The sequence below is a fragment of the Hippocampus zosterae genome, chromosome 20 (genome assembly GCF_025434085.1).
Source record: "Hippocampus zosterae strain Florida chromosome 20, ASM2543408v3, whole genome shotgun sequence".
Lineage (NCBI taxonomy): Eukaryota > Metazoa > Chordata > Actinopteri > Syngnathiformes > Syngnathidae > Hippocampus > Hippocampus zosterae.
Genome location: NC_067470.1, coordinates 9,042,587 through 9,068,139, shown reverse-complemented (window position 1 = coordinate 9,068,139; position 25,553 = coordinate 9,042,587). Strand labels below are relative to the sequence as shown.

At 44.4% G+C, this 25,553-nt stretch overlaps 2 protein-coding genes and 1 long non-coding RNA gene across 6 annotated transcripts in view; 1 reads left to right on the top strand and 2 right to left on the bottom strand.

Moving 5' to 3' along the window:
• The first annotated feature begins 814 nt into the window (after nt 1-814).
• pan3 (poly(A) specific ribonuclease subunit PAN3) lies at nt 815-10,704 on the top strand. Of its 2 annotated transcripts, XM_052054504.1 has the most exons (20): nt 815-1,010; nt 1,163-1,401; nt 1,438-1,509; nt 2,349-2,470; nt 2,830-2,902; nt 2,964-3,034; nt 3,207-3,351; nt 3,453-3,670; nt 3,811-3,915; nt 4,003-4,060; nt 4,135-4,296; nt 5,030-5,146; nt 5,441-5,542; nt 6,956-7,121; nt 7,337-7,424; nt 7,499-7,638; nt 7,759-7,888; nt 8,070-8,134; nt 8,230-8,368; nt 9,212-10,704. In XM_052054504.1, the coding sequence occupies exons 1-20, from the start codon at nt 991-993 to the stop codon at nt 9,350-9,352; spliced, it is 2,373 nt and encodes a 790-aa protein (XP_051910464.1). In that variant the 5' UTR covers nt 815-990; the 3' UTR covers nt 9,353-10,704. The 2 variants fall into 2 exon arrangements, with proteins under 2 accessions (XP_051910464.1, XP_051910463.1); XM_052054503.1 differs by having other exon boundaries at nt 816-1,010; nt 1,163-1,509.
• LOC127593254 (uncharacterized) lies at nt 5,372-6,588 on the bottom strand. Its single transcript, XR_007960356.1, has 2 exons — nt 6,392-6,588; nt 5,372-5,616 (listed from the first exon to the last, which is right to left on the bottom strand). It is a non-coding gene; the product is annotated as an uncharacterized LOC127593254 (long non-coding RNA).
• The window catches only part of flt1 (fms related receptor tyrosine kinase 1), a 38,573-nt gene continuing 23,624 nt past the window's right edge, over nt 10,605-25,553 (bottom strand). For 2 of the 3 annotated variants that reach the window (XM_052054487.1, XM_052054488.1), the window contains 6 exons: nt 13,221-13,332; nt 12,733-12,832; nt 12,554-12,659; nt 12,374-12,468; nt 11,794-11,869; nt 10,605-11,717 (listed from right to left, as the gene is read on the bottom strand). In XM_052054487.1, the coding sequence (XP_051910447.1) occupies nt 11,544-11,717; nt 11,794-11,869; nt 12,374-12,468; nt 12,554-12,659; nt 12,733-12,832; nt 13,221-13,332 (663 nt within the window). In that variant the 3' untranslated portion in view covers nt 10,605-11,543. Of the gene's footprint in view, nt 11,718-11,793; nt 11,870-12,373; nt 12,469-12,533; nt 12,660-12,732; nt 12,833-13,220; nt 13,333-25,553 lie in introns of all 3 variants that reach the window. The other variant, XR_007960347.1, reaches the window with a different exon arrangement.

The window sequence follows — 25,553 nt, the reverse complement described above, 5'->3', positions numbered from 1 at the left end:
AGTAGTCTGTTTGTGTTTACACTACAGCAACAGCTGTGAGTCGCAGGTGCCAAATTGTTTACGTTTTCTTTGCACAAAACCCAATTGTGAAAGGGCTTAAATAAATTGTTTTACAAGTTCTACTCTTTATAAGGAATAAAGTGGTCTACTTTTTGCAATACCATACTGAATTCCATCTTCTTTTTAACTTTTTTTCTTTGCGTATTTGCATCATGTTTAATTGCACACACAATATCACAACAAGGCGGCCCGGTAGTCCAGTGGTTAGCACGTCGGCTTCACAGTGCAGAGGTACCGGGTTCGATTCCAGGTCCGGCCTCCCTGTGTGGAGTTTGCATGTTCTCCCCGGGCCTGCGTGGGTTTTCTCCGGGTGCTCCGGTTTCCTCCCACATTCCAAAAATATGCGTGGCAGGCTGATTGAACACTCTAAATTGTCCCTAGGTGTGAGTGTGAGTGCGAATGGTTGTTCGTCTCTGTGTGCCCTGCGATTGGCTGGCAACCGATTCAGGGTGTCCCCCGCCTACTGCCCGGAGACGGCTGGGATAGGCTCCAGCACCCCCCGCGACCCTAGTGAGGATCAAGCGGTTAGGAAGATGAATGAATGAATGAATATCACAACAAATTGCACTGTATCGTATCGGATCGCATTGATTTGAACTAAATGTGTATCGCATCGTATCACATCGTGAAGACGGTGAAACGTATCGCATCGTGTCGCCAGAAAATTCCATGTATCGTTTAAGTATCGCATCGCTGGTAGTGCATCGAGATGTTTATCGAATCGTCCTCAGTGCTGAGATTCACATACCTATTACCCACAATGCAAAGTGGGTCCCAGGCAGTGCACCGCAGGCAAACCTGGCAGTGAGCAAAAACAACAACAGGCTGCACTTTTTCTTTTTTTAATTAGCAAAGGAAAGCGTCTGCATGGATGGCGACCCTCGCGATCACTGTTCCGTGCGTGCGGTGATCTAAGTCCGGAAGCCAAACATGCACCCCAGTGCGATGACGTGAGTACCGCAGCGCATTTTTTAAGTGGTCCCGACGCCACAGAGGAGGTGAATTTTAGGAGCAAAAAAAGGGGGGATCGTTTGCAGGCTAGCCGAGCTGGGCTAGCTCGCTAGCTCTGTGTGGCTCTCTATGTTTGAGTGTCTTCCGGCAGCAGAAGCGGCGGCGGCGGTGCCATGAACAGCGGACTCCCAGCCTCAGCTGCTCCGCTCGGGGGTGCCGGGATACCCAATGTCAAAGTGAAGTTTTGCCGTTACTACGCGAAAGACAAAACGTGCTTCTATGGAGACGAGTGCCAGTTCCTGCACGAGGATCCGTCCATGGCTAGCCTGAGCCCCGTCCCGTTGTCTCTACCCGGGGGTGGCGGGACTGCAGCGGGATATTCCCTCGGAGGTTCCGGGGCAGGAGGCCCCGGAACCTCCGGAGGAGGAACCGGCGTGCCCAAGAAGAGTGAAGCCATGGGGCTTGCGCAGAGCTCTCTGGACGGGTCGTTGCTAGCCAGTGAGTAACGCTTTTACGTCACAGCCGGGACCTCACCTGGGGTAGCACCCGACTTTAAGATGAGCCTGGTGGGGCTTGACTGAAAATTTAGCCCGGGGATTCATTTGAGGCCGCCTGGTCCCCCAAACGAATTTCAGGGAATTTACCCGTCATTCGGCATATCGTCTACTCTGTGCCGTGGACTTCATTGGGCGCCTTTTAACACTAGCGCGACTTGTTGTTGATGATGTTGTGAAAATGAAGCTTTAAACAGCTTGTTCCCCCACTCGCGAATGAGGCCTGGTAATTTGACAGCTGCGAGTGGACAGAAAGCACTTTACGTTAGCCCCCTGTAGCATCTTAGTAGCCATTTCCAAAAAAGGTAACCCCGCCATTGTTTACGTTATTAATCACTCATCACAACTAATGTTAACTCTTGTGGCGATTAATCATAATCTCGTACGTGTGTTTACATATTCGCGAAATATAGCTGTGTTGCTAACCTAGCTAAGAGCTAACGTAGCGGTCCACGAGGTAGTGTTTTGTTTTGTTTGCCCTCATTTCTTGAGGGTAAACAAAACTCATTTCTTGAGGGCAAACAAACCAGAAGGAGTGTAAAGTTATTCTCACGGAACAAAGCTAATGGCTAAATGGTCAAATGTCTTAATAATGAGACCGCTGGTGGTGCGTCGGAATTAGCATGGTCGTTGCTTGCACTTGTGGAACTGTTTACATTTTTTCTAATGAGCGCTGTAATTGGTTACACACCGTCGGGAACGTTGAAACTTCCTCAACGACTTCCTCCACTTGACACCATCCTCGTTCAACTTTAAATTACTCGCTATATCTGTCCTTTGCAGTTCCAGGGATGGAGGGAGCGAGTCTGAGCGACGCCAACCTAACCAATTCCTACTTCAGCAGCAGCTTCATTGGAGTGAATGGATTTGGAAGTCCCGCAGAGTCCAAATACTCCATGATGCAGGTACTGTCCCACATGAACTAGTACAGTCAAACCATTTGCGGTTTGTTCCCCATCATTCTTTCGTGACATTATCAACAACCAAAGAAGCAGCCAGCGCTCATTGGTATCTTTCTGTGGTTGGATCATGTAAAAAAAAAAGCTGAAGAAAAAGCCAAACACGTGTGGATGTTTCTGTTCACAGAGCTGACTTCACATATGACTCAAGAAATTTGTACCCCAAATTGTGTAGTTTTTTATGTTGGTTAGTCGGGGTTTTGCATCTTCAAGAATCTTGAATGAATATAAAATCTGATAATGTAATGTAATGTACATACAGTAGCTTGCTGCCTTGTGTTTTGAATCCCTCCATCTCTTCGTAGCGAATCACTACCAGCAGCAGCTCTCCCAGTCTGCTCAATGATGGTGCCAAGAATTTTAGCCACAGCACTCACGGTAAGACCAGTGTTGCCTTGATTCCCATTAAAATTGCTTAAAAAAAAAAATCTCTACTTAGATCCAGTCAACCCCCCGACGTCGTCGCTGTTCAGCGATTTTGGTGCTCTTGGCATTTCTCAACGGAGAAAGGTGAGCAGAAAAAAATGTCCTGAGTGTGGGATTTGTTTGTAAGGCATCAACATGCACATTATTTTGTTTGTAGTCAACATTGTGATGTCATGACACTCCAGATTGCAGCTTCATTGGGGGCGGGGCCAGGTCTGAGGTAGATTATGTGTGTAACGACTTCTTTTTCCTTCAGGCGCCCAATCCGACAGCAAGTGAGTTCATCCCTAAGGGAGCTCCACGAATAGCCACCATGGCGCCGTCTTCTGTCCAGGCCTTCCCCTCGCCTCTTTTTGCCCACCCAGGTCTTAATAGCTCCACAACCGCCGCTTTAGCTCCAGGTGGCGTCTACTTTTATTTATTGATTTATTTAAAACCACCCAGTTTTTTAAAATTACTTTTTCTGAATTGCTCCAAACTTGCTTGAATTATCTGATGTCAGGCATGTCTTTATCGGCGGGCTCATCTCCCCTTCACTCGCCGAAAATTACGCCGCATACCTCACCCGCCCCGCGTCGCCGCAGCCACACCCCGAACCCGGTCAACTACATGGTGCCCACCACGGCGGCGGACCCGGGCGCTCACATCATCCAGAAAGAGACTGTCGGGGGGACCACGTACTTCTACACGGACAATACCCCCGCCCCGATGGCCGGCATGGTACGTGCACTTTGGAAGACGAGTAAATGTTTATAATCTGCAAGGTCTCTTTGCGACTGCTGGCTTTCAGTCGGAAAATGACTACCCGGTTTTCATTTTTCAAGAAAATGGGAAGCTCAGTGTTTCTGGTTTTGCCGCAGGTGTTTCCTACGTACCACATTTACCCCCCCACGGCACCCCACGTGGCCTACATGCAGCCCAAAGCCAACGCACCGTCCTTCTTCATGGCAGATGAACTCCGACAGGTAGCCCCGCCCGACCGCCGGCCGCCTCTTCTCATTGCAAATACCGCTCGTGACCCCCGCCGGTTAACATCCTCTGACACCCTCCAGGAATTAATCAACCGACACCTGATAACCATGGCGCAGATCGACCATTCGGAAAACGCAGGTAGAATTCCCGAAGCATCCAAATCTTTTCCCCCGTGGCGCACGCCGTCAAAAATGGCTTCCTGCGTTGTGCAGACGTACCCTCCGAGGTGGACAGCTACCACAGCCTGTTCCCCCTGGAGGCCCTGCCGCCGCCCAACCGCATGCAAAAGACCAGCAACTTCAGTTACATCACGTCCTGCTACAAGGCGGTCAACAGCAAGGACGACCTGCCCTACTGCCTGAGGAGGATACACGGTAGCTACACGCCCTAAAAACACCGCCATCCTGGTATGTTTTTTTTTTGGTCGTACAGCGCACGTGCGCGAGGTACTGCAAAGGAATGTTTTGGAGGGGGCTATTCATGTTATCAGGGATGGCAATTTTCCGCGGATACGCCGTTTTATTTCTTTGATCATTTTTGTGAATCGTCTAAATCCGTTGAGAAAATTTTAGGGGCGGGTCAGGTACCGTATCGTCGAGTTTTCACGCGCTCTCCCGATCAGTCTTTCCATCTTCCGATTGTAAACAGCCCTGCGATTGGACGTGTATGACGTCTTACTTGTTGTGATTGGTCGCCCCGTCCAGGCCACGCCCCTTTCCGCTTTTTTCATCACTAGCCATTGCCATCCCTGTGCTATAGGTGCATGTCGTGATGCTGAAGGGAGTCGAAGGAAGTCATGGCTGCTTTTTTCCCAATCCTCTCTTGATTATCGAGTTAATAATGTGTCAATAAACATGTATATGTAGCAAAACTCTACGATCCGACACCCACGTCACTCACCGGACCAGGATCCCGCCTCTTCAAACCCTACACACTCAAAAGTCACAAATGCTATCCTATAGCACGCGTTTGCCGTCCTCAAACGGACAAAGCTCCGCCCGTGTTACTTTGGCCAAAAAATCGGCAAACTTAATTTTGATCGAATTATGCGGTGACTCAAAGGCGCAATCGCTTGGAATGCTCCATTTTGTGTTTGTGATCGTTCAGGCTTCCGCCTCGTCAACACCAAGTGTATGATGCTGGTGGACATGTGGAAGAAGATTCAGCACTCCAATTCGGTCACCCTGCGGGAGGTCTTCACCACAAAGGCCTTTGGAGACCACTGTGAGTCTTAGTCCGCTTCACTTAACCTGCGGGAATCCAATTCAAGCGTGGACGACAACAGTAACGGGTTGTGCAACGCAAGGATTTTATCGGAGCTATTTTAATCGTTAAACACGCTCAGGATTACATTGCCCGTTAACTCATTCAGTACCAGCCAATTCTGGACCAAGTCTGAAAAGACGTTTTAAAAACATCTTTGGGAGTGAATGAGTTAACAAGGCAGTGTTGTTGTTTTTTTATTTTTTTTCTACTAATTAAACTGATTTAAACCTTTATTTTTTTTTCTCCCACCAGCTTTGGTGTTCTCCTATGACTTCCACGCAGGCGCAGAAACCATGTTCAGCCGACACTTCAACGACCCGGCAGCCGACTCGTATTTTACCAAGAGGAAGTGGGGTGAGTGGCTCCGCCTTCAAATATGTCCCATGCCTATTTATTTATATATTTATTTTTACATTTTGGTTGGCGCACTTTCTATTTAAGGCAGTGGTCCCCAAACGTTTTCCCGTGAGGGCCACATAACTTTTCGCTTCTCTGATGGGGGGGGGGGGGGGGGGGCAGTTTGTAACAGCAAAAGTGTGACTTCAAAACTACCTAGACGTAAAAATGTATTGTTTCCCAGAAACCCACACCAAATCAAATCACATTTTTTTGATACACTCGCGGTATTAAAGACGTCTTTCTTCTCGGGACACACCACCTCCGCGACAGCGTTCATGCATTTCTTGACAAACTCTCCTTAAAAAAAATCGTACTTGTTGTTGTGACGGGATTCATAGTGTCTCCGCAGATTGTATTCTTTGAATACCGCCACCGACAGATGAGACAGACAATCTTTTCTTTGCATTGAAAAAAAAATTTCTCCATTTTCTCCATTTTGCGTTAAATTCCATGTATTCAGAATAATGTTTTTTTCCTCTTACGTCACCTTTTCGCCATGATTACGTTCTCTTTGAGAGGGATGGGTTTAGGATTTTTTTTTTCTGGGGGTGCCACATAACAGCACAGACGGCAGAAGGATGGAACGAATGTCACGTTATATGTGTTTATGAAATTGTTACTAGCTAATAGTTAATCATGAAAATAGTTCATAACTAAGGAATATTTTATTGCAAAAGCCAAATTTTATGATAAAATACAAATATACATAGATGAAAAAAATCAAGACTCTCTGGTATTGTTCAGGGGGGCCGGACCAAATGTGGAGGCGGGCCGCATCCGGCCCTTGGGCCGTAGTTTGGTGACCACTGATTTAAGGGAACCGCGTCACCCGCTCAGGCACGTTAGTCCAATTAAGGCGGGGCTATCGTTTGTTGTTGTAGCGCATCGGGTTAGGGACACATTTCTGTTTTCGATGACGTCATTTCTCGACTCTTGGCAAGAACGCAAGCGAGACCTGCACCGATGAGGAAACTGTGGCTGAAAGTGATCCTTTAGGCAGGTGCTGCTGTCGACCTCTTCAACGGGAACGGGGCCGGGGCATCAAAAAAAAAACATCCCAGATTTCGCAAGCGTGTGTCACACTCAAATATTGCAGCCACGATGCTCTTCCTGTTAGCATCGACCTGCTAAAATCAAATTCGGAATGAATTTCTTTGTGGAGAGTGATATCCAAAGCATTGTCAAGGCTCAAACCGTTTTCGTGAGCTTTTCTTGAGCCATTTGACAGGATCGGTGCTTTCGAGAAGCCGCAACAAGATAAGGAAGTTGTCAGTTTGCCATGTCATGCCTTTCACAAGCTGCGTTTGTGTGATAAAACCGTTTGGGTCTTTTGTTTTTTGTTTTTTTGCGCGTGTATGTTTTGTGCAGGACAACACGAGCCTCCCCCGCCGCGGCAGCACGCCGGCCTGCTGCCCGAGTCGCTGATCTGGGCCTACATTGTGCAGCTCAGTTCGGCCCTGCGAACCATCCACACGGCCGGCCTGGCGTGCCGCGTCATGGACCCCAGCAAGATCCTCATCACGGGCAAGACCAGGTTTGTACTGCGTTGGCCATGACTTTGGGTACTACCAAAATTCTTTTAACCCTTTCATGCAGCTTGTAACCTGATGAGCTGTCCACCTGAAAGGGTTACACAAGCTAGACCATAAAGCATAACCCCCCCCATCCCTAAAAAAAATCATGCCTATCAATCCAAAACCAAAGACACAAGACGAGATCATCCACCGCCATTGATTTCCGTGTGTGCAGGTTACGCGTGAACTGCGTCGGCGTCTTTGACGTCCTAACGTTTGACAACAGTCAAACCAACCATCTGGCCCTGATGCCGCAGTACCAGGTGCTCGCCACAAACCCGAGCCGCACGTCGTCGCCACCCCGGAGATTGAGAACCCGCGCTTTGTGTGTTTTCAGCAAGCCGACCTGGTTTCGCTCGGCAAAGTCGTGCTGGCGCTGGCCTGCAACTCCCTGGCGGGTATTCAGAGGGAGAACCTGCAGAAGGCCATGGAGCTGGTGTCCATCAACTACTCGTCAGACCTCAAGAACCTTATACTGTAAGAAAACCATTCCAAATCGAGTGCGGTACACGCCGTCACCAAGAGGCGCAGCCGTCACCTTGTCGCATGTCAACATGTGGCAATTCTGAGCATTTGCGTCTCTCAAACGCTTCCCAGATATCTGCTGACGGAACAGTCCCGCCTGCGCAGCGTCAACGACATCATGCCGATGATCGGAGCCCGATTTTACACGCAACTGGACGCCTCCCAGATGAGGAACGATGTCATTGAAGAGGACTTGGCCAAGGTAATGTGCCCCTTTAATTGTTTGGGAACGTGCGTGCCAATCACAAGAGTAAACAAAGTCGCTCTTAACGTTTACATCTGGGGCAGGGGCGGGGGGCGTAGTGCCAAGTAGCATTTAGCTCACGGCCAAACATGCTAAAAGCGTGCGTTGATTTTATTATTATTATTATTTTTTTTTTCAGGAGGTACAAAATGGCCGCCTTTTCCGCCTCCTCGCGAAGTTGGGGACCATCAACGAGAGGCCCGAGTGAGTTGGCCGCCTCATCAGTGTGCTGCACATGTTGCGATTTATAAACGCACACCAAAAAAAAAAAAGAAGCTGTTGCTACGTGTGAATTCCAGGTTTCAGAAGGACCCCACGTGGTCGGAAACGGGCGACCGCTACCTGCTCAAGCTTTTCCGGGACCACCTGTTTCACCAGGTGACCGAAGCCGGTACGCCGTGGATCGACCTCAGCCACATCGTTTCCTGTCTCAACAAAGTCAGTAATTTTGACGTTCATAGACACTCTGACACTCGCCATGAATGTAATTTGTCGCTTTGAATGAGGTCACGCAGGGACGCCGCCATTTGAATAGTTTAGCAAACAGGAAGTACTTTTCGCCCCTCACCTTCCTCTTTTTTTTTTTCTTGTTTCCGATTTATGATTATGAAATGTAGGAAAAAAAAAAACAAACAAGCCACAGCACCTCAAATACTCATTAAAAAACGTGTCTCTAGTCCGAACACGTTATTTTTAAATTAATTTTTTTTTTGTAAAACATATTTGCTGTACAAATGGATCATTTTTTATAAAAATGTAATCTATTTACTGTCTGGGTCTCAAATTTTCACTGTGTGAAAACCTGAAGCTATTTTTCGGCAACTTCGTCAATTTTCATTTTGATGATATTTTTAATGCATGTCTTTAAAAACACTCTTATTTTATTTACACTTGTTTATTTGGTCCAACATGTTTAGCATTTATGGAGAAAACGATAACGAAATAGAACAACTCATAATTTTTTATCGACGTTATCTTAATTTAAAATATTTTTGATAGTTTTTAAAAAAGCATTTTCATCAATGTTATCTTCATTTTTTAAAAAATCGTTTTCTTTTTAACAGTCTCCACTAGTGTTATAATAAAAATAATTTTGCGCGATGACTCTTTAAATAGTCTTATGTTAATTTGTGTTTTAATTTTTTGGGGTCTTCACTTTGTGTACAATTTAATTAGGTCCCTGATTTATGTATATTTTTAGCCTTGGTTTCTGCATGTAAGTATTTGTTTGAAATGTCTAATATATACAGTATATATATATATTTTTTTTGTGTTCAACAGCTGGACGCAGGCGGTCCGGAGAAGATCAGCCTGGTGTCGCGGGACGATAAGAGCGTGCTGGTGGTCACCTACTCGGACCTGAAGCGCTGCTTCGACAGCACCTTCCAGGAGCTGCAGGCAGCCATCTCTGGCTCACTGTAGCGCCGCCCCCTAGTGACCCGGAGGGCGCACTACTATTGCACTACGGCGGGCCATCAACCTTCCGAGCGAGCCTGACGGGTGGCCGAGCTCGCGAGACATTTCAACATCAGCATTTTTTTTTTTTTTTTGGCGGGAAGGCCTCAGTCGCATACACTGTCCAACCGGGAAGGCTTTTTGGTTCCCCTCTAAAGTGTATTTTTTTTAAGTCTTTCCTAAAAAAAGAAAAGGAAAAAAAACCCTGCAAGCTGGAAAAAGGATATAAGTCACGGACGCTTGGGATGGCGAATTCCTACCTTTTTTTTTTTTTACATTTTTGGGGAACAAACCAATGCAAACCATGCAGTTCTTGTTGAGCAAATTTTCCTGCTTTTATTGTTTGTTTGTGAGCGTGGGAGGGATGGTGGAGGGGGTGTTTTCCAGAGGAGGGTACACTCAGATTTTAATTTAATCCCAGGGTTATTTTTTTATGTGTGAATGTATGGCCTTACAGGGTGTACAGAGAGTCCCACACACAAACGGAATGACGACATGAAAAAAAAACATTTTTTCTATTAGAGGCTTTTTAAAATCTGGTAACACCCACCCGCCACCCATTCCCTTCTCCCTCACCTGGAAAGGACAAACCACTGGGGTACGGTGCTTGCTTTAGGTTGATGGACACTGTTGGTTTAGTCGTAGCCCACCCCACCACCCTTGTTTTGCAGCAGCCCCTGGACGGAATGTTGCCCACTGTTTTTTATTTTATTTTTTTAGAACCCCCCTCTTATTTTTCTGTATGTATGTGTGTGTGTTGTTGTTGTTGCCAAAGCGGCAGGGCTAACGTTTTCTGCGGACCAACGCCAGCGTGGGTGAAGGGGAACGACACGTAGGATGACGAGTAAGGTGCAGCCCCCAACACCCGACCCAGACCACCACACACCTGTCATCCCGCCCCCTCGCGATGATTGAATATGATCGTCCGTCAATGTTCAGGATTGTTCACAGTGCCCCTTTTGTGCTGCGGGATTTAAAAAAAAAAAAAAAAAAAAAGACAAAACTGCTCCTGGCCTCCCCATGCCCCTTCCTAAGAAATGACACCGCGGATCAAACCCTGAAAATTGCTTGCTTGGTGGGTGGGGTGCCGACTGTGTTAGGTAATGTACTAATGACACATTTGATGAATGTGGTGCTTTAAAACCCCCAACACACACACACACACACACAGACCCTCACCCACTTCTCACACACACTCCACAACTGACATTTTAGTCCGTTGTTTTTTGTTTTGTTTTTGCTCCTCTGGTGTTCCCATGGCTCAAATTTTGCAACATTTGTGTGTACAGCAGTATTTTAATAAAGAATACCGAAAATAATACAGCGTTGTCCTGTTTTTTAAAAAAAGTAGACGAGGTAGATTTAGAAAAAAAAATCTAGATACATGTTGAATAAAAATGCAGTGTTGAGGAAGAAATGTGCATTTTGGGGTAATCGCAACAAAGAAAATTCTATGATTGTCAAAATAAAATCAAGTATTTTCCGCACGCTAGGGCGCACCTAAAGCATTCAATTTTCTCAAAAGCCAATTGCGCCTTATAATCCGATGTGACTTTTATATGATCTATATTCTGATTTCTTGAACCTAGTATTTTAAATGTGTAAAGCACTTTTTTAAGCTGCAGCGGTTGTGAAGGCTCAATCTGAATCAAGTTGGATTGTGATGTCTTCCCTTTGGCTCCGTCTAGTGGATGCCCAGCGCAACTGCAGCCACTATTGTAGCTTCGATTCTTATAATGCGATGCGCCCTACATATGTGAAAAAAGGTTTTGAAAACCGGCCATTCATTGAAGGTGTGCCTCGTAGTGCGGAAAATAAGCTAGATATGAAAAAAGGCACTTTTTGCACAAATTCCAACTTAATTCTTGAAAGTCATGTGGGTGAGGTTTTTCTGAAACATTTTTTTTTTGAGCTTGTAACAAAGAAAACATTTTGGGGCCATTTCAAAATATTTTATTCGTATATTAGTGTTACTAAAATCATTCCTCTTCAATGATAGCGTCAAACTAAGCGTAAACATATCCAGCATATAATGTCAGTGTGAAAAGGAAGGAAAGCCTCCTTTTCACACAGATGAGGTACCAATACAACTATCAACTCTTAATTGTTATGCTAAGCTAAATACAAAGTAATGGAGGGGGGTGATGGTGGAGGGTTGCTAGAGGGAGGGGTAAAAGAAGGTCCAGTTGTAGTCGGGAGCAGAGCAGCCGCCCTGGTCCGAATCCCACTCGGAAGGCCCGTTGCCATGGAGACGTGAGCCTTCCTTCACGTCGTGCCTCCACGATAGACGCTGCAGCTCCTCTGAAGGTAGGACCATGCCGCTGTCCCCCTCCTGAAGCGCACATGAATTGTATTTCATGCTGTCTGTGTGTGTGTGTGTGTGTGTGTGTGTGTGTGTTTTCCCTCACCTCAGATCCATGAAATGCATCCTCGCAGGGCATTTCCTCAAACATGTCCAGAGTGCCCAACACTGCGTGCATGTAACTACACAATTGAAACACACTTATGTCATTTTTCTTCAAGCTCCCATGGCACTTTGTAGTGTGTGTAATTATTTGACGTCCTTTTATTAAGAATTGCTCAGGAAGTTATTTTCATGCTCTTATAGTTGGTCTTAAATGCATTTTATTTTGAAGGACTAGTTGCCCAATGTGGCCGTTTTTGTGGGCACCATGGCAGGCCGTCGGTGGAATTTTGGCCGTCATGCTATAGTCTGAGGTACCCCCCCCCCCTTTTTTTCACAAAGTCTACTGCTTTGAACTCGTGGCCATTTTTTTTTTATTGACCAGATTGACCCCGCACCCCCCCCCCCCCCCTCTATTTTATTATTTCAGTCAACAAGATATCGTTTAGTAAAGCCCCCACCCATGCAGTCAATTGATTCCCTGTGTTATGCTGGTCAAAATGAGTCTTGTGACAGATTTCAATGAAAAAATGAAATTCAATCAACCCATCGTAAGCCGCAGTAAAAACATTCGCAGGAGTAACCTTAAATTGGTGACGGCAAGGGTTTTTTCTCGGAAGGACTTGCTGCTCTTCCAAGATTCCACGTGAGATCCCAGAGGAATATAATCCTTCCCATTCTGACAACACAAATCAACTTTGTTAGAAATGACTCCCCCCCCCCCTCCTCTCAGCTTTCAATCACTTGTTTTGTTTTGGACGGACCCGTTGCACCGTGGACTCGAGCAGGTCTCCGAGGGTGTGTGCCAGGTCGGAGAAGGAGGGTCTCTCGGTGGGCTCAGCCTTCCAGCAGGCCAGCATGGTGCTGTAACTGGACACGCGCAGAAACACGACGTGAGCTCGCGACGCCCCAGCGAAAGCCGACTTCACGTCGCCTTCCTCACATGTCGGCCGTGCTGTACTCTGGCGCCCTCATCCTGGTACCCGCCTTCAGCCTGCGGCAGAACTCTTCGTCGATGTGCAGGCCGGGGTATGGTGACGCCCCTAGAGTAAGTGGGTGGTGTTATTTATGACTTAATGGAATCTTTTGGTGGCCCGGTGGGAGACTGGTTAACGCGTTGACCTCACAGTGTAAAAGTTGAGGGTTCGATTCCGGCTCCGGGCGCCCTGTGTGGAGTTTGCATGTTCATGTGGAAGCTGACAAGAATTTTCTTTGTGGAGTGTCTCTCCTGAGCACGATTGTTTCTCAGCAAAAAAAAAGTCTGCAATTCTCAATTTTTAAAGAATAAGTAGATTTATAAAAAAAATCCTAAATTAAATTAGGGTATTTCTTGTGGGATAGGAAAAAAAAAACGCTGAAACTAATGTCTCTTGTGTGTTTTTGCTTTGTGTCTACGAGATTGCGGCTTTTCACCTGTGGCATTCCCCTTACCCAAAGAGAAGATCTCCCAAAGCAGGACGCCAAAGGCCCAGACGTCACTCTGAGTGGTGAACACCTTGTCAAAGATGGACTCCGGAGACATCCACTTCAGAGGCAGGCGTGCCTAATGGCCAATTACGCAAAAAAACCCAAAAAACAACACATCGTTAAATGTTTGTGTGTGTGTGTGTGTGTGTGTCTGTCTCTCTCTCTCTCTCTCTCTCTCCAAAACAGTGTAAGGCGTTTTTAACAGCCCAAAAATTGACTGTAAGGCGCTTTGACCAACAAAAAAATTACCATGTATAGTAAGGCGTTTTTAGCCCCCCACAAAACGACCATGTATAGTAAGGCGTTTTTAGCCGAAAAAAACGACCAAGTATAGTAAGGTGTTTTTAGCCGAAAAAACTACCATGTATAGCAAGGCGTTTTTGACCGAAAAAAACGACCATGTATAGTAAGGCGTTTTTGACCGAAAAAAACGACCATGTATAGTAAGGCGTTTTTAGCCAAAAAAAACGACCATGTATAGTAAGGCGTTTTTGACCGAAAAAACCGACCATGTATAGTAAGGCGTTTTTGACCGAAAAAAACGACCATGTATAGTAAGGCGTTTTTGACCGAAAAAAACGACCATGTATTGTAAGGCGTTTTTAGTCAAAAAAAACGACCATGTATAGTAAGGCGTTTTTGACCGAAAAAACCGACCATGTATAGTAAGGCGTTTTTGACCGAAAAAAACGACCATGTATTGTAAGGCGTTTTTAGCCCCCCACAAAACGACCATGTATAGTAAGGAATTTTTAGCCGAAAAAAACGACCATGTATAGTAAGGCGTTTTTAGCCGAAAAAAACGACCATGTATAGTAAGGCGTTTTTGACCGAAAAAACCGACCATGTATAGTAAGGCGTTTTTGACCGAAAAAAACGACCATGTATAGTAAGGCGTTTTTAGCCGAAAAAACGACCATGTATAGTAAGGCGTTTTTAGCCCCCCACAAAACGACCATGTATAGTAAGGCGTTTTTAGCCGAAAAAAACGACCATGTATAGTAAGGTGTTTTTAGCCGAAAAAACGACCATGTATAGCAAGGCGTTTTTGACCGAAAAAAACGACCATGTATAGCAAGGCGTTTTTGACCGAAAAAAACGACCATGTATAGTAAGGCGTTTTTGACCGAAAAAAACGACCATGTATAGTAAGGCGTTTTTGACCGAAAAAAACGACCATGTATAGTAAGGCGTTTTTGACCGAAAAAAACGACCATGTATAGTAAGGCGTTTTTAGCCGAAAAAACGATCATGTATAGCAAGGCGTTTTTGACCACAAAAACGACCATGTATAGTAAGGCGTTTTTAGCCCCCCACAAAACGACCATGTATAGTAAGGCGTTTTTAGCCCGCCACAAAACGACCATGTATAATAAGGCGTTTTTAGCCCCCCACAAAACGACCATGTATAGCAAGGCGTTTTTGACCACAAAAACGACCATGTATATATAGCAAGGCGTTTTTGACCGAAAAAAACGACCATGTATAGTAAGGCGTTTTTAGCCCCCCACAAAACGACCATGTATAGTAAGGCGTTTTTAGCCGAAAAAACGATCATGTATAGCAAGGCGTTTTTAGCCCCCCACAAAACGCCCATGTATAGCAAGGCGTTTTTGACCGAAAAAAACGACCATGTATAGTAAGGCGTTTTTAGCCGAAAAAACGATCATGTATAGCAAGGCGTTTTTGACCACAAAAACGACCATGTATAGTACGGCGTTTTTAGCCCCCCACAAAACGACCATGTATAGTAAGGCGTTTTTAGCCGAAAAAACGATCATGTATAGCAAGGCGTTTTTAGCCCCCCACAAAACGCCCATGTATAGCAAGGCGTTTTTGACCGAAGAAAACGACCATGTATAGCAAGGCGTTTTTAGCCCCCCACAAAACGACCATGTATAGTAAGGCGTTTTTAGCCGAAAAAACGATCATGTATAGCAAGGCGTTTTTGACCACAAAAACGACCATGTATAGTACGGCGTTTTTAGCCCCCCACAAAACGACCATGTATAGTAAGGCGTTTTTAGCCCCCCACAAAACGCCCATGTATAGCAAGGCGTTTTTGACCGAAGAAAACGACCATGTATAGCAAGGCGTTTTTAGCCCCCCACAAAACGACCATGTATAGTAAGGCGTTTTTAGCTGAAAAAACAACCATGTATAGTAAGGCGTTTTTAGCCGAAAAAACGATCATGTATAGCAAGGCGTTTTTAGCCCCCCACAAAACGACCATGTATAGTAAGGCGTTTTTAGCCGAAAAAACGATCATGTATGGCAAGGCGTTTTTAGCCCCCCACAAAACGACCATGTATAGTAAGGCGTTTTTAGCTGAAAAAACAACCATGTATAGTAAGGCGTTTTTAGCCGAAAAAACGATCATGTATAGCAAGGCGTTTTTAGCCCCCCACAAAACGACCATGTATAGTAAGGCGTTTTTAGCCGAAAAAACGATCATGTATGGCAAGGCGTTTTTAGCCCCCCACAAAACGACCATGTATAGTAAGGCGTTTTTAGCCGAAAAAACGATCATGTATAGTAAGGCGTTTTTAGCCGACAAAAATGACCATGTATAGTATGGCGTTTTTTGACGAAGAAAAGCGACCATGTACAGGAAGGGGTTTTGTGATGAAAAAAATGACCGTGTATAGTATGCCGTTTTTTGACGAAAAAAAAGAACATGTACTGTATAGTAAGGCGTTTTTACCTGAAAAAAAATGACCTAGTACTGATCTAGAACTTTTTGGGTTGTTGCTTCGAAGCGACTGTGTACTGTATATCAAGACCTTTTTGGGTGGTCAGTTATGGTTTCAGGACCGCAGCGCTGCTGTAGTTGACTGGTAAGTTCTTTGGCTTACCAACACAGAGGTGCAAGGTTCAATCCCAGGTCTCTGCCATAATTTGCATGTGAAGCTATTTTAGAGACCAGGTACAGTATGTAAAGGCCTTTTTGGGTTGTTACTCATGAGCTTGGGAAAGCACACCCACAGTGGTCCACTGGTTAGGGCGTCAGAATAACACTGAGAAGATGCTGGTTCGAATCTAGGTCTCCGCCATCATTTGAAGAGTTTGCACTCAAGCTTTTTTTTTTTTGAACGACCAGCTATGTAAAGGCCTTTTTGGGTTGTTACTTATGAGCTTGGGAAAGCACAGCTACCGTGGTCCACTGGTTAGGGCGTCAGTTTAACGGTGAGAAGATGCCCGTTCGAATCCAGGTCTTTGCCATCATCTGCCGAGTTTGCACGTCAAGTGTTTTTTTTGAACGATCAGGTATGTTAAGCCCTTTTTGGGTTATTACTTATGAGCTTGGGAAAGCACAGCTACCGTGGTCCACTGGTTAAAGCGTCAGTTTAACATTGAGAAGATGCCGGTTCGAATCCAAGTCGGGGCCTTTATCTGCAGAGGTTGCACATAGCAAGTCTCTCGCTCATGACAATGGTTGCTGTTTTTCGATGAACACCCCCCGCGCGTCCCCCCAAAAAAAGAATCAGCCATTTTCAGCCAAAGATTTTATTTGAAAAAACTACCATATAAAGAAAGACAGTTTTAGCAGTAAATATACGACCATGTATAGCAAGGCGTTTTTAGCCCCCCACAAAACGACCATGTATAGTAAGGCGTTTTTAGCCCCCCACAAAACAACAATGTATAGTAAGGCGTTTTAGCCAAAAAAACGACCATGTATAGTAAGGCGTTTTTAGCCGAAAAAACGACCATGTATAGCAAGCCGTTTCTGACCACAAAAACGACCATGTATAGTAAGGCGTTTTTGACCGAAAAAAAACGACCATGTATAGTAAGGTGTTTTAGCCGAAAAAACGACCATGTATAGTAAGGCGTTTTTAGCCGAAAAAATGACCATGTATACCAAGGCGTTTTTGACCGAAAAAAACGACCATGTATAGTAAGGCGTTTTTAGCCCCCCACAAAACGACCATGTATAGTAAGGCGTTTTTAGCCGAAAAAAACGACCATGCATAGTAAGGTGTTTTTAGCCGAAAAAACGACCATGTATAGCAAGGCGTTTTTGGCCACAAAAACGACCATGTATAGTAAGGCGTTTTTAGCCCCCCACAAAACGACCATGTATTGTAAGGCGTTTTTAGCCCCCCACAAAACGACCATGTATTGTAAGGCGTTTTTAGCCGAAAAAACGACCATGTATAGCAAGGCGTTTTTGACCACAAAAACGACCATGTATAGTAAGGCGTTTTTAGCCCGCCACAAAACGACCATGTATAGTAAGGCGTTTTTAGCCCGCCACAAAACGACCATGTATAATAAGGCGTTTTTAGCCCCCCACAAAACGACCATGTATAGCAAGGCGTTTTTGACCACAAAAACGACCATGTATAGTAAGGCGTTTTTAGCCCGCCACAAAACGACCATGTATAATAAGGCGTTTTTAGCCCCCCACAAAACGACCATGTATAGTAAGGCGTTTTAGCCAAAAAAACGACCATGTATAGTAAGGCGTTTTTAGCCGAAAAAACGACCATGTATAGCAAGGCGTTTCTGACCACAAAAACGACCATGTATAGTAAGGCGTTTTTAGCCCCCCACAAAACGACCATGTATTGTAAGGCGTTTTTAGCCCCCCACAAAACGACCATGTATTGTAAGGCGTTTTTAGCCGAAAAAACAACCATGTATAGCAAGGCGTTTTTGACCACAAAAACGACCATGTATAGTAAGGCGTTTTTAGCCGAAAAAACGATCATGTATAGCAAGGCGTTTTTGACCACAAAAACGACCATGTATAGTACGGCGTTTTTAGCCCCCCACAAAACGACCATGTATAGTAAGGCGTTTTTAGCCGAAAAAACGATCATGTATAGCAAGGCGTTTTTAGCCCCCCACAAAACGCCCATGTATAGCAAGGCGTTTTTGACCGAAGAAAACGACCATGTATAGCAAGGCGTTTTTAGCCCCCCACAAAACGACCATGTATAGTAAGGCGTTTTTAGCCGAAAAAACGATCATGTATAGCAAGGCGTTTTTGACCACAAAAACGACCATGTATAGTACGGCGTTTTTAGCCCCCCACAAAACGACCATGTATAGTAAGGCGTTTTTAGCCCCCCACAAAACGCCCATGTATAGCAAGGCGTTTTTGACCGAAGAAAACGACCATGTATAGCAAGGCGTTTTTAGCCCCCCACAAAACGACCATGTATAGTAAGGCGTTTTTAGCTGAAAAAACAACCATGTATAGTAAGGCGTTTTTAGCCGAAAAAACGATCATGTATAGCAAGGCGTTTTTAGCCCCCCACAAAACGACCATGTATAGTAAGGCGTTTTTAGCCGAAAAAACGATCATGTATGGCAAGGCGTTTTTAGCCCCCCACAAAACGACCATGTATAGTAAGGCGTTTTTAGCTGAAAAAACAACCATGTATAGTAAGGCGTTTTTAGCCGAAAAAACGATCATGTATAGCAAGGCGTTTTTAGCCCCCCACAAAACGACCATGTATAGTAAGGCGTTTTTAGCCGAAAAAACGATCATGTATGGCAAGGCGTTTTTAGCCCCCCACAAAACGACCATGTATAGTAAGGCGTTTTTAGCCGAAAAAACGATCATGTATAGTAAGGCGTTTTTAGCCGACAAAAATGACCATGTATAGTATGGCGTTTTTTGACGAAGAAAAGCGACCATGTACAGGAAGGGGTTTTGTGATGAAAAAAATGACCGTGTATAGTATGCCGTTTTTTGACGAAAAAAAAGAACATGTACTGTATAGTAAGGCGTTTTTACCTGAAAAAAAATGACCTAGTACTGATCTAGAACTTTTTGGGTTGTTGCTTCGAAGCGACTGTGTACTGTATATCAAGACCTTTTTGGGTGGTCAGTTATGGTTTCAGGACCGCAGCGCTGCTGTAGTTGACTGGTAAGTTCTTTGGCTTACCAACACAGAGGTGCAAGGTTCAATCCCAGGTCTCTGCCATAATTTGCATGTGAAGCTATTTTAGAGACCAGGTACAGTATGTAAAGGCCTTTTTGGGTTGTTACTCATGAGCTTGGGAAAGCACACCCACAGTGGTCCACTGGTTAGGGCGTCAGAATAACACTGAGAAGATGCTGGTTCGAATCTAGGTCTCCGCCATCATTTGAAGAGTTTGCACTCAAGCTTTTTTTTTTTTGAACGACCAGCTATGTAAAGGCCTTTTTGGGTTGTTACTTATGAGCTTGGGAAAGCACAGCTACCGTGGTCCACTGGTTAGGGCGTCAGTTTAACGGTGAGAAGATGCCCGTTCGAATCCAGGTCTTTGCCATCATCTGCCGAGTTTGCACGTCAAGTGTTTTTTTTGAACGATCAGGTATGTTAAGCCCTTTTTGGGTTATTACTTATGAGCTTGGGAAAGCACAGCTACCGTGGTCCACTGGTTAAAGCGTCAGTTTAACATTGAGAAGATGCCGGTTCGAATCCAAGTCGGGGCCTTTATCTGCAGAGGTTGCACATAGCAAGTCTCTCGCTCATGACAATGGTTGCTGTTTTTCGATGAACACCCCCCGCGCGCCCCCCCAAAAAAAGAATCAGCCATTTTCAGCCAAAGATTTTATTTGAAAAAACTACCATATAAAGAAAGACAGTTTTAGCAGTAAATATACGACCATGTATAGCAAGGCGTTTTTAGCCCCCCACAAAACGACCATGTATCGTAAGGCGTTTTTAGCCCCCCACAAAACAACAATGTATAGTAAGGCGTTTTAGCCAAAAAAACGACCATGTATAGTAAGGCGTTTTTAGCCGAAAAAACGACCATGTATAGCAAGCCGTTTCTGACCACAAAAACGACCATGTATAGTAAGGCGTTTTTGACCGAAAAAAAACGACCATGTATAGTAAGGTGTTTTAGCCGAAAAAACGACCATGTATAGTAAGGCGTTTTTAGCCGAAAAAATGACCATGTATACCAAGGCGTTTTTGACCGAAAAAAACGACCATGTATAGTAAGGCGTTTTTAGCCCCCCACAAAACGACCATGTATAGTAAGGCGTTTTTAGCCGAAAAAAACGACCATGCATAGTAAGGTGTTTTTAGCCGAAAAAACGACCATGTATAGCAAGGCGTTTTTGGCCACAAAAACGACCATGTATAGTAAGGCGTTTTTAGCCCCCCACAAAACGACCATGTATTGTAAGGCGTTTTTAGCCCCCCACAAAACGACCATGTATTGTAAGGCGTTTTTAGCCGAAAAAACGACCATGTATAGCAAGGCGTTTTTGACCACAAAAACGACCATGTATAGTAAGGCGTTTTTAGCCCGCCACAAAACGACCATGTATAGTAAGGCGTTTTTAGCCCGCCACAAAACGACCATGTATAATAAGGCGTTTTTAGCCCCCCACAAAACGACCATGTATAGCAAGGCGTTTTTGACCACAAAAACGACCATGTATAGTAAGGCGTTTTTAGCCCGCCACAAAACGACCATGTATAATAAGGCGTTTTTAGCCCCCCACAAAACGACCATGTATAGTAAGGCGTTTTAGCCAAAAAAACGACCATGTATAGTAAGGCGTTTTTAGCCGAAAAAACGACCATGTATAGCAAGGCGTTTCTGACCACAAAAACGACCATGTATAGTAAGGCGTTTTTAGCCCCCCACAAAACGACCATGTATTGTAAGGCGTTTTTAGCCCCCCACAAAACGACCATGTATTGTAAGGCGTTTTTAGCCGAAAAAACGACCATGTATAGCAAGGCGTTTTTGACCACAAAAACGACCATGTATAGTAAGGCGTTTTTAGCCCGCCACAAAACGACCATGTATAGTAAGGCGTTTTTAGCCCGCCACAAAACGACCATGTATAATAAGGCGTTTTTAGCCCCCCACAAAACGACCATGTATAATAAGGCGTTTTTAGCCCCCCACAAAACGACCATGTATAGTAAGATGTTTTTAGCCGAAAAAACGACCATGTATAGTAAGGCGTTTTTAGCCCCCCACAAAACGACCATGTATAGTAAGGCGTTTTTAGCCGAAAAAACGACCATGTATAGCAAGGCGTTTTTGACCGAAAAAAACGACCATGTATAGTAAGGCGTTTTTGACCGAAAAAAACGACCATGTATAGTAAGGCGTTTTTAGCCGAAAAAACGACCATGTATAGTAAGGCGTTTTCAGCCCCCCACAAAACGACCATGTATAGTAAGGCGTTTTTAGCCGAAAAAAACGACCATGCATAGTAAGGTGTTTTTAGCCGAAAAAACAACCATGTATAGCAAGGCGTTTTTGGCCAGAAAAACGACCATGTATAGTAAGGCGTTTTTAGCCCCCCACAAAACGACCATGTATAGTAAGGCGTTTTAGCCAAAAAAACGACCATGTATAGTAAGGCGTTTTTAGCCGAAAAAACGACCATGTATAGCAAGGCGTTTCTGACCACAAAAACGACCATGTATAGTAAGGCGTTTTTAGCCCCCCACAAAACGACCATGTATTGTAAGGCGTTTTTAGCCGAAAAAACGACCATGTATAGCAAGGCGTTTTTAGCCGAAAAAACGACCATGTATAGCAAGGCGTTTTTGACCACAAAAACGACCATGTATAGTAAGGCGTTTTTAGCCCGCCACAAAACGACCATGTATAGTAAGGCGTTTTTAGCCCGCCACAAAACGACCATGTATAATAAGGCGTTTTTAGCCCCCCACAAAACGACCATGTATAGTAAGATGTTTTTAGCCGAAAAAACGACCATGTATAGTAAGGCGTTTTTAGCCCGCCACAAAACGACCATGTATAATAAGGCGTTTTTAGCCCCCCACAAAACGACCATGTATAGCAAGGCGTTTTTGACCACAAAAACGACCATGTATAGTAAGGCGTTTTTAGCCCGCCACAAAACGACCATGTATAATAAGGCGTTTTTAGCCCCCCACAAAACGACCATGTATAGTAAAGCGTTTTAGCCAAAAAAACGACCAGGTATAGTAAGGCGTTTTTAGCCGAAAAAACGACCATGTATAGCAAGGCGTTTCTGACCACAAAAACGACCATGTATAGTAAGGCGTTTTTAGCCCCCCACAAAACGACCATGTATTGTAAGGCGTTTTTAGCCCCCCACAAAACGACCATGTATTGTAAGGCGTTTTTAGCCGAAAAAACGACCATGTATAGCAAGGCGTTTTTGACCACAAAAACGACCATGTATAGTAAGGCGTTTTTAGCCCGCCACAAAACGACCATGTATAGTAAGGCGTTTTTAGCCCGCCACAAAACGACCATGTATAATAAGGCGTTTTTAGCCCCCCACAAAACGACCATGTATAATAAGGCGTTTTTAGCCCCCCACAAAACGACCATGTATAGTAAGATGTTTTTAGCCGAAAAAACGACCATGTATAGTAAGGCGTTTTTAGCCCCCCACAAAACGACCATGTATAGTAAGGCGTTTTTAGCCAAAAAAACGACCATGTATAGTAAGGCGTTTTTAGCCGAAAAAACGACCATGTATAGCAAGCCGTTTCTGACCACAAAAACGACCATGTATAGTAAGGCGTTTTTGACCGAAAAAAAACGACCATGTATAGTAAGGTGTTTTAGCCGAAAAAACGACCATGTATAGTAAGGCGTTTTTAGCCGAAAAAATGACCATGTATACCAAGGCGTTTTTGACCGAAAAAAACGACCATGTATAGTAAGGCGTTTTTAGCCCCCCACAAAACGACCATGTATAGTAAGGCGTTTTTAGCCGAAAAAAACGACCATGCATAGTAAGGTGTTTTTAGCCGAAAAAACGACCATGTATAGCAAGGCGTTTTTGGCCACAAAAACGACCATGTATAGTAAGGCGTTTTTAGCCCCCCACAAAACGACCATGTATTGTAAGGCGTTTTTAGCCCCCCACAAAACGACCATGTATTGTAAGGCGTTTTTAGCCGAAAAAACGACCATGTATAGCAAGGCGTTTTTGACCACAAAAACGACCATGTATAGTAAGGCGTTTTTAGCCCGCCACAAAACGACCATGTATAGTAAGGCGTTTTTAGCCCGCCACAAAACGACCATGTATAATAAGGCGTTTTTAGCCCCCCACAAAACGACCATGTATAGCAAGGCGTTTTTGACCACAAAAACGACCATGTATAGTAAGGCGTTTTTAGCCCGCCACAAAACGACCATGTATAATAAGGCGTTTTTAGCCCCCCACAAAACGACCATGTATAGTAAGGCGTTTTAGCCAAAAAAACGACCATGTATAGTAAGGCGTTTTTAGCCGAAAAAACGACCATGTATAGCAAGGCGTTTCTGACCACAAAAACGACCATGTATAGTAAGGCGTTTTTAGCCCCCCACAAAACGACCATGTATTGTAAGGCGTTTTTAGCCCCCCACAAAACGACCATGTATTGTAAGGCGTTTTTAGCCGAAAAAACGACCATGTATAGCAAGGCGTTTTTGACCACAAAAACGACCATGTATAGTAAGGCGTTTTTAGCCCGCCACAAAACGACCATGTATAGTAAGGCGTTTTTAGCCCGCCACAAAACGACCATGTATAATAAGGCGTTTTTAGCCCCCCACAAAACGACCATGTATAATAAGGCGTTTTTAGCCCCCCACAAAACGACCATGTATAGTAAGATGTTTTTAGCCGAAAAAACGACCATGTATAGTAAGGCGTTTTTAGCCCCCCACAAAACGACCATGTATAGTAAGGCGTTTTTAGCCGAAAAAACGACCATGTATAGCAAGGCGTTTTTGACCGAAAAAAACGACCATGTATAGTAAGGCGTTTTTGACCGAAAAAAACGACCATGTATAGTAAGGCGTTTTTAGCCGAAAAAACGACCATGTATAGTAAGGCGTTTTCAGCCCCCCACAAAACGACCATGTATAGTAAGGCGTTTTTAGCCGAAAAAAACGACCATGCATAGTAAGGTGTTTTTAGCCGAAAAAACAACCATGTATAGCAAGGCGTTTTTGGCCACAAAAACGACCATGTATAGTAAGGCGTTTTTAGCCCCCCACAAAACGACCATGTATAGTAAGGCGTTTTAGCCAAAAAAACGACCATGTATAGTAAGGCGTTTTTAGCCGAAAAAACGACCATGTATAGCAAGGCGTTTCTGACCACAAAAACGACCATGTATAGTAAGGCGTTTTTAGCCCCCCACAAAACGACCATGTATTGTAAGGCGTTTTTAGCCGAAAAAACGACCATGTATAGCAAGGCGTTTTTAGCCGAAAAAACGACCATGTATAGCAAGGCGTTTTTGACCACAAAAACGACCATGTATAGTAAGGCGTTTTTAGCCCGCCACAAAACGACCATGTATAGTAAGGCGTTTTTAGCCCGCCACAAAACGACCATGTATAATAAGGCGTTTTTAGCCCCCCACAAAACGACCATGTATAGTAAGATGTTTTTAGCCGAAAAAACGACCATGTATAGTAAGGCGTTTTTAGCCCGCCACAAAACGACCATGTATAATAAGGCGTTTTTAGCCCCCCACAAAACGACCATGTATAGCAAGGCGTTTTTGACCACAAAAACGACCATGTATAGTAAGGCGTTTTTAGCCCGCCACAAAACGACCATGTATAATAAGGCGTTTTTAGCCCCCCACAAAACGACCATGTATAGTAAAGCGTTTTAGCCAAAAAAACGACCATGTATAGTAAGGCGTTTTTAGCCGAAAAAACGACCATGTATAGCAAGGCGTTTCTGACCACAAAAACGACCATGTATAGTAAGGCGTTTTTAGCCCCCCACAAAACGACCATGTATTGTAAGGCGTTTTTAGCCCCCCACAAAACGACCATGTATTGTAAGGCGTTTTTAGCCGAAAAAACGACCATGTATAGCAAGGCGTTTTTGACCACAAAAACGACCATGTATAGTAAGGCGTTTTTAGCCCGCCACAAAACGACCATGTATAGTAAGGCGTTTTTAGCCCGCCACAAAACGACCATGTATAATAAGGCGTTTTTAGCCCCCCACAAAACGACCATGTATAATAAGGCGTTTTTAGCCCCCCACAAAACGACCATGTATAGTAAGATGTTTTTAGCCGAAAAAACGACCATGTATAGTAAGGCGTTTTTAGCCCCCCACAAAACGACCATGTATAGTAAGGCGTTTTTAGCCGAAAAAAACGACCAAGTATAGTAAGGTGTTTTTAGCCGAAAAAACGACCATGTATAGCAAGGCGTTTTTGACCGAAAAAAACGACCATGTATAGTAAGGCGTTTTTGACCGAAAAAAACGACCATGTATAGTAAGGCGTTTTTGACCGAAAAAACCGACCATGTATAGTAAGGCGTTTTTAGCCGAAAAAACGACCATGTATA

Coding starts and splice junctions, on each gene's coding strand:
- pan3 (XM_052054503.1), top strand. CDS start 991: ATGCACCCCAGTGCGATGAC. Junction 2,903..2,963: donor TTTTAGCCACAGCACTCACG/GTAAGACCAGTG, acceptor ATCTCTACTTAG/ATCCAGTCAACCCCCCGACG. Junction 7,889..8,069: donor TTGAAGAGGACTTGGCCAAG/GTAATGTGCCCC, acceptor TTTTTTTTTCAG/GAGGTACAAAATGGCCGCCT.